The 8,809-nt window shown below is 46.1% G+C and overlaps 1 protein-coding gene across 2 annotated transcripts in view; it reads left to right on the top strand.

Moving 5' to 3' along the window:
• The window catches only part of LOC107121845 (Y+L amino acid transporter 2-like), a 39,199-nt gene extending 36,585 nt beyond the window's left edge, over nt 1-2,614 (top strand). For both annotated transcript variants that reach the window (XM_015424848.1, XM_015424847.1), the window contains one exon: nt 1,582-2,614. In XM_015424848.1, coding sequence (XP_015280334.1) covers nt 1,582-1,673 — 92 coding nt within the window. In that variant the 3' untranslated portion in view covers nt 1,674-2,614. The remainder of the gene's footprint in view (nt 1-1,581) is intronic.
• Nucleotides 2,615-8,809: the final 6,195 nt, after the last annotated feature.

Genomic DNA, 8,809 nt, shown 5'->3' with positions numbered 1-8,809 from the left:
AAAATGGCTCTTTTGGAGGGTTGAGTCTATGGCATCATAGAGCCAGTTTGGTGTAGTGGTTAAGTGCACAGACTCTAATCTGGGAGAACCGGGTTTGATTCCCCATTCCTCCACTTGCACCTGCTGATGTGACCTTGGGTCAGTCACAAGCTCTGGCACAGCTGTCCTTGAAAAAGAGCAGTTTGTGTCAGAGTTCTCTCAGCCCCACCCACCTCACAGGGTGTCTGTTGTGGGGAGGGGAAGGGAAAGGAGTTTGTAAGCCGCTCTGAGACTCCAAGTGAAGGGCGGGGTATAAATCCAATCTCTTCTCTTCTTCTTCTTCATCATACCTTGCTGAGGCTGCTTGCCACCCCAAGCCTCACTGTCCCAAGGCTCCACCCCCAAATCTCCAGGAATTTCCCAACCTGGAGCTGGCAGGCCTAAGGTGAATTGATCTCTGTAGCTGGGAGATCCGTTGTGATTCCCAGACCACTGCCACTGCTGCTGTGGGGGGAGAGGAAGCAGGTGGGTGGCGAGGAGCACTACCACCACTGCTGCTGCTCTGCAGAGTGGAGGAGGAAGCAGGCAGGTGCAGAAAGAGAGAAAGTGAGTGATGAAGTGGGGAGGCAGAAAAACAAAGAGAAAGATGATAGGTCAGAAAGAGAGAGGAAGTCACATGCATAGAGGAGAAATAGAGAGTAAGAAAAGGGGGGCAGAGGGGAGAAATACTGTGAGAGAGGTAGGAGGTGAGGAGAGGAAGCAAAGGTGTGACGAATGAGATAACCATCCCGCAAGTTTCTTGCGGGTCTCCACTTGTATATAAAAAAATAGCCAAGTTGCCCCCTCTGTGCGGATATCTAAATCCACACATCAGGGCACTTAGGGGGCAGAGAGATTTTCCTGCACACTTGGAGCAGTCCCCAGGTATACAGAAAAATCTAAAAAGTTGAAAAATCTATACGAGGGATACTTAAATCCCCCCCAAAAGTGAAAGACCGTTCCCTGTGCATGCATAGAGAACGCCCTGGCAACTGTCTCACTGCCACTGCCGCTGAGGAGGGGAGAAGGCTTGGAAGGCCTCAGGCCTCACCGCCGCCGGTGCCAGGGGAAGAAGGGGAGGAGGGAGAAGGCTTGTTGGGCCTCGCTGCTGCTGGTGTTGGGGAAGGGGGGAGGAGCGGGGAGAAGGCTTGGTGGGCCTCAGGCCTCGCCGCCACTGCCGGGGGGGGGGGGCGGAGATTGGCGGGCCTGATTGGGCTCACCTGCTGCTGCTTCCTTCTCCTGCGGAGTTCCTCCTGCTTCTGCAGGCCGAGAGCTGTGGGGAATATCCCCCCCCCCCAGTGAGTATCACAGGTCCCCCTACTTGTGTGTGTGTGTGTATATTTGTATGTATGTATGTATACACCCTATGAAATTCCCAATACTGTCAAAATTCAAAATGCCAAGTCTCATTATTCAAGTGCTCCTTGCAATAACCAAGCCACTCTAATAAACAGAAGTTGTATTGCCATGATAATGAATCCTTTAGCGCATTACATAGAAGTGCCCTAAAAGAAGTTCTCATTTTCATAATGTAATCTCTGTTTCGTTTCTATTATTTTGTAGCTACCATTACCAAGTATATTCAGATGCTGTCCTGTTGTTGTCAAGAAGACCTTGATCTTGAAACGGAGACATCAGAAACCAAGGCTAAGTAAACAGAAGTTGGCTAGGCGGTTTCTGCACATAATGCATCTGTGTAGCTGGAAATTGTGACTTGTACCCATGGGCCAGACACCGAAGTACACACAATTGCACACTGTATCATTTGGATGTTTCTTAATATGTGCTATGATATTAGCCCTTTCTCTAATTACCAGTTTCTGAAAACTTATTTGTGCCTGTTCAATAGCTGGTAATTATTTAATGCAAAGGACAGGGTACAGAAATAAGCACGTAATAAGTGCTAGGTTGTAAAGTTCATTGCCCCACAAAGGTGCCAGTGAAAGTCAAAAGGCTGGGAAGAAGAAAGGAAAAAGAAAATGGTTCCAAGAAGATAAACCATATATGTCTATGGAACTAACAGCATCGGCTCTCGCATCACATTCAGGGCTGGTTCTCCAACCCACCCAATCAACTGCTTGGAGCAGCACAATGAACACAATGCCAATGCTCTGGCCCTTGATGGTGCATTGATGGAACCATGCCACTGCAGGCTGGATCTGAATGGGTGAAGAAGACCATCATGGCAATGGATTGTAGAACTGGTGCTACTGAATTTAGACCCAACCTAAGATTATCTACAACTGGCACTATTATACCAGCATGTTGCCTTACTTCCTTGCAATGCTATTACTAGCCTCTGCAGCAAGAGCTGTTGAAGTAGCACAAGGTTGCCACCACGGGTGCAATTCTGTACTCCAGATTTATAATACCTAAGGCAAGCAGTGATGTTTTAAATCACAAACGGGATGTCTGCATCTACATGCTGAACTATATCTATAGCAGCAGATTTCTTTACCACTATGGTAAAAGATGCCATACGGCTTTTCTTCCAAATAAGCAACCATCGGTAGTACACGTTAAAACCACAAGTGAAATTTGCTGTAAAACAACTATTTTTTCTTCCTCTCAAAGCATTTTATATTACAAAAAAGGATGGCAGTCTGTAAAATATACTTTAGTTTTGAATAAAACTGTGTTTAAAAAAATGTGTGTGTGTGTGTGTGGTTTAATAGGAGAAATCTTGCTTTACAACAGGCCCAGGCTAGCCTGATCTTGTCAGATCTCAGAAACTAAGCAGGGTCAGCCCTGACGACAATTTGGATAGGAGACCTCCAAGGAATTCCAGGGTCATGGCGCAGAGGCAGGCAATGGCAAACCACCCCTGAATGTCTCTTGCCTTGAAAACCCTACGGAGTCACCACCATAACAGCACCTCAGGCTGGATATTCACCCTGAGACTTTTTGAGAAAGGAAAGGTATAAATGCAGTAAAATAAATAAATAGGCATCGATCCAGAGTATTAAGGTTCCTGATATGACTCCCTATGCATTACTAGGGAGTTTTGGTTGGTGGGAACCTCAGCTAGATGAGAGAGAACAATCATGTAGGTCTCTTTTGCCTGTTCTCAATCCCTTTCCACAAAACACTTGCTTTGAATGTATATTTTCCTTTACTCCATGCTTCTTTGCCCCTCATACACATCCAGCTTTCTCCTTAGCAACTCATGGCTACTACTATCCTATGATGGAAAGGATTTCTCCAGTCACCTTCTGAGAACAGGAATCCTTAGAGCTGGGGGGAAACCTTCGGGGTTGTAATTTATTATTGCTCAGGATATTCAGTCGTGAATGAAATGCATCTCATATGAGAATAAATAGTATTTCTCTCTTAGTCATAATAATGGACTAGAACGATATTACCACAAATGGAGCAAAGCTCATGGAACAAAATTTTCATGTCTCCCTCTTCCTGCTATAACCCCTGATCGCCAACCAGTTCTGCTCCTGAGGACCAGGGGACACCCCCACCGCTCAAAGCAGTGTGGGGTGTGAAGTGGGTCCGCAGTAGAAGGGAGAACTCAGCAAGAAATGTTTGCTGCTCTGCCCACGGGCATTCTGTTCTATTGGCAGAAGGGCTGCTACACCAGCACAAGAGCAGCTTTGGACCCACTCCAACATATGCTATTGAAAAATTTGCAAGCGTTGGCACAACCAGACTTAAGTGTTTTTCAGTCCAATTGGATTCATTAAGAAATATTTAAACATGTGCCTAATTATTCTGCTGAAATTGATAGAATTAAATGTGCTTAACATTGCCTTCCTCCCCCTCCCTCCCTCCCTCCCCCTCTTTTAGGTATACAGACATGCAGCCAATCCTGTGCAGTCTTAGGTGGCCTAAATTCAGTGATGTGAATACATTTAAGACTATCCGCATATGATTGGAGGCTTAATTTAAATCGATCAGCCTGTTATTACTTTCTCTGCTATATGTTCTGAACCTGTAACTTGACACCCCCTCCCTTCCTCTAGCAGGGAGGATAAGGAAAGAGAGACTGGTACACGCTCATTTTTGTAAGAACAGAAAAGTCCTGCAGTATATAGCCAGAGAATATGTTACAGCTTGATAAGATTAACACTGCCGTGCTCAGTTTATTGCCAAATACTATACAGTGAGGGGAAAGTGTTAAAATAATAACACTGCTGGGAGATTTGTCTGAACAGATTTCACAGTAATGACAGCATGTGGGAATAGGGAACCTGAAGTAATTCTAGAGAAAGGCCTCCCTGAAAATGTTGGCAAACAGGCTGAAAGTTTTCCTTGTTAACAAAGGATAAGTTCATTGCTGGGAAGAGAGATGAAAGGCTAATGAAAAAGCCAACGTATTGACATGCTGAGGGACACCATAAAAACAAACTGAAATGACCGCTTTTGACATTCCACTTGGTGATGGAACTGGGAGGCCATTATGTTGCAAAGAGAGCATTCAGAAAAAGTTTGTGTAAATTATTTTTTATTTATTTCTGTGCTGCCTTACCACACAAATAGAGTCCCCAACACAGCAAACATCAAGGCATTAAAGCATTAAACATTTAAACTACATTTAAAATGTATATGTAAAATATTTGACAATACAATAAAACATAGAAGCACAACACAACTGGGGTTGGGGGCAATAAGAGTTTAGTGAGGTACGCCAAACAAACAAAACAAAAATGTCTTCATCTGTTGGCAGAAGACAATGGCAGAGGGAGACAGACAAATTTCCCTGGGGAGGGAGCTCCAAAATTTTGCTGCCACTACCAAGAAGGCCCTTTCTCGGGCAGCCACCCACCTAGCTTCAGATGGCAGGGGCACCCAAAGCAAGGCCTCCAAAGAAAACCAAATAGACGGTAGGGTTGCCGGACACCCCCCCCCCATGGAGGCGGAGGTCTCCCACTGCCAGGCCCCACCTCACCATCATTGATCAGCTGGCTGGCAGGGGAGGGACTTATCCTGAAAAAGAGGGTGATCCATCCAACGTGCAGTGACATATCTACACCACTGCCCATGTGACCCAATCAGATCTGGGTAGTTGGGGTGATGCTCTGGTATTTGGGCAAAAACTCTATGGTAGAAGCCAAATTTCCATAGAGTTTTAGCCCAAATATCAGAGCATTGCCCTGACATCCTGGACTTGACAACACTTCCAGGTCATGTAGGCAATGACATGGACACATCACTGTATGTTGGATGGGCCTCCCATCTTCTCCTGGTATGTACATCCCATCCCCTGCTGCTTGCCAGGCAACCCTAGTGACAGGTAGGTTCATATGGGAGAATGTGGTCCTTAAGGTATGCTGCCCCAAACTGTAGGGGGCCCAGAAGTAAACTGGAATCCAGTACAGATGGAACAAGACTGGAATGATATAGAGTAGTATCAATATTGATTTATATATACAATGTATATATTAGTACACTATCAAAGATTTTAGGAGAGATACTGATGAGTTAAATGTCTGGATTAGAAAAGAGCAACAAAGCACACCCCTGGATAAACTCTCAATTCAGTTGTTGTTTTACTCTTTGACATGTTTTTAGGAGTAAAAAATATCTGGTGTAGCACTGGAGTTAAGAGATGGGAGCTATGAATGAAGAAGTTTCTCAGTCCAAATGTCACTTTGCCTTGAACTTGCTAAGGGAACAAGCCAAAGGTCTACTCAGAATAAGTCCAAATTTATTCAATGGGGGCTTACTCCAGGGAAAGTGTTCTTAGGATTGTGGCCACCCAGCTGCAATGAGGGGATGATAATAATAGCCAAACGGGTTTGGTAAGCACTGGAAAGACTGTTAAGTATTATTAAAACAGCAATGATGTTAATTGATTATTGTTCTGCTGCTTTATATCAGTTTGAAGTGAGTAGCTTCTAGACAGATGTCATCAAGCAGAGGCTGGACACCCACTTGTTATGAATGCTTTATGTTACTTAACAAAGAGTCAGAGAGTGATTTCAGCAAAAGATCAGCTTTATTCAGCAAATCATAACTCAACTCCAAATAGATCAACATGAATAGCAAGAACAGCTTTAGCATTGAAGCTGTTCCACTTTTAAACCCTCCCGGCTAATGTAGCCACGCCCTATTGTACAATATCAACCTATGAGGTTGTAGAGTTAAGGTCCAATCACATTAGTTCCTGCTTCTGGAACTGGCTGTTTGTGATTGGTCGGCTCTTCCTGGGCTACCAATTACATTTGAGGGATTTGGATCCTAGCCCAGGAATGAAGCTTCACATGGTGATTCAATGACAGTGTTTCTCATACACACATGGGTCAGATTGAATACACCACACTTTAGCTTTCCGACACTGAGCAGGGGCTGGGACTAGTTGACCTGTTAGGACCTTTCCAACTCTATGACAGAAGTTTCCATACTTCAGAAAGTACAAGGCTTTATGTGTCTAGTGAGCAGCATCAGAACACTGATGCTGTCTCAAAGATAAGGTATGCCCTATCCTATTTATATTCAGAATATATTCATTATGACATGTAGATTGGGTTCTGCATGGGTACAACCATAGCTTTTGGGGGGTGGTTCCTGAGACTACCATGACTGCAGAATGTCGCACCATGATCACAGCAACCACCAACGGTGTAGAAACTGCAGCTGCATCCATGGAAGGCTTGCTTCACTCATTCATTTATTTTATTTCGATTTATATCCCACCCTCCTTGCAAGTGGGTTCAAGGCGGGTCACAGACAACAATTTTACTAAACTACTAAAACAGTTATACTAATATAAATAATCAGGGGTGTTTTTTTTCCCTGGGGGAATGCGCCAGAACAAAGTTCCAGAACCTCTTCAACAAAATTCTTTTTAAAATGTTTAAAAATTCAGGAGTGTTCAGTATTTTTTTAATTTTTTAAAATTTATTTAATTTCATTTATACCCCGCCCTCCCCGCGTGCGGGCTCAGGGCGGCTTACAACCGTAAGGCACAAAAGTGCAATAAAATACAATAAAACACAATTTAAAACAATTCATACATGGGAACACCCAAGGATCCCGCGTGACTAGACAACCCTCTCTCCAGTATTGCACAACCCTATCCATTCAAGGGGAGGTTACTGTGGCCCCCTGATATTATTAGCCACTTAACCTCCGGCAGTGCTGTAGAAATGGTCCTCGTTGGTGGTAGTGGTAGCGGCGGCGGCTCCTATTCGAAAGCCTGGCGGAAGAGCTCCGTCTTGCAGGCCCTGCGGAACTGCATCAGGTCCCGCAGGGCCCTGATCTCTTCCGGGAGCTCGTTCCACCAGATAGGAGCCGCCATCGAGAAGGATGGACCCTGGCCATGTAGGGCTTTAAAGGTAACGACCAGCACTTTGAAGCGAATCCGGTATGCTATAGGCAGCCAGTGCAGCGCTTTGAGCACAGGCTGGATGTGATCCCATTTCGAGACACCAGCAACCAGCCTGGCCGCCGCATTCTGAACTAGCTGCAGCCTCCGAATCAGCGACAAAGGCAGCCCCATGTAGAGAGCGTAGCAGTAGTCTAGCCTTGAGGTGACCGTCGCGTGGATCACTGTGGCTAGGTCTTCGCGGCTGAGAAAGGGGACCAACTGCCGCACCAGCCGAAGATGGTAAAAGGCCGCTTTGGCAGTGGCTGCTACCTGGGCCTCCATCGATAAGGCGGAGTCCAGGAGCACTCCCAAACTCCTAACCTCCGAAGCTGGCACCAACGGCGCCCCATCGAAGGCCGGGAGCGGGAGCCCCAATCCCTTCCCGTTCCGGCCCAGACACATGACCTCCGTCTTTGCCGGGTTCAGCTTCAACCGACTCAGCCTGAGTCATCCAGATACAGCCTGCAACGCCCGGTGCAGATCTTCTGGATCAGAGTCCGACTGGCCACCCAACATCAGATAGAGCTGGGTGTCATCGGCATATTGATGACACCCAAGCCCATACCTCCGGACAATCTGGGCGAGGGGGCGCATATAGATGTTGAATAGTATCGGGGAGAGCAGTGCCCCCTGGGGCACACCGCATTCGAGCGGGTACCTCCGGGACTGCTGCTCCCCTAATTCCACCCTCTGTCCCCGACCTTGGAGGAAAGAGACAAGCCATTGGAGGGCGAGCCCCTGAATCCCCACGTCGTGTACAGATTGAACACTTCATTTCCCTCTTGAGAGTTCCGGCACCTCCTTTTCCAAAAAAAAAAAAAAGAAAGGCCATGTAAGTAACTGTTGCCTCAACTAAAGGGCTGGCGGAAAAGCTCCATTTTTACAGGCCCAGCAAAACTGTAATAGGTCCCACAGGGCCCTGATCTCAAGCGGGAGCATGTTCCACCAGGCCAGGACTAGGGCAGAAAAGGCCCTGGCCCTGGTCGAGGCTAAGCGGACGTCCCTTGGGCCGGGGACAACCAGCAATTGATGGTCCACCAAGCACCAGGCTCTCTGGGGTACCTATGGAAAGATGCAGTCCCTTAGATAGGTTGGTCCCAGGCTGCATAGGGCTTTAAAGGTCAGTACCAACACTTTGAAGCGGATCCAGTACTCAATTGTCATTGAAGCTTCATTCCTGGGCTAGGATCCAAATCCTGTGGCATCTGTGCGGGTATGCATTCAGCCAGTGCTATGCTCCAGAGCCCAAAAAACGTAGAAAATTTGGAAGACTGAGCATTTGGAAAATTTCATGTCAGTTTCTACCCTTGTAAGTCTATACTATGCATTTTTAAAATAATGATTGTATTATATCCATAACATATAGTTCTTATCTCAGTTTAATAGCTTGTGTGGGTTGGAGAGCACAGCCATCTGTGACTTTGCAGCGGAGTTCTCATTAATGCTTTTAACTTCAAAACAGCTTGTTTGCGA

The sequence above is a fragment of the Gekko japonicus genome, unplaced genomic scaffold (assembly GCF_001447785.1).
Source record: "Gekko japonicus isolate JY-2015 unplaced genomic scaffold, Gekko_japonicus_V1.1 scaffold1168, whole genome shotgun sequence".
Taxonomy (NCBI): domain Eukaryota; kingdom Metazoa; phylum Chordata; class Lepidosauria; order Squamata; family Gekkonidae; genus Gekko; species Gekko japonicus.
Note: the sequence above shows the minus strand (reverse complement) of the source record. Positions and strands in the feature narration are given on the sequence as shown.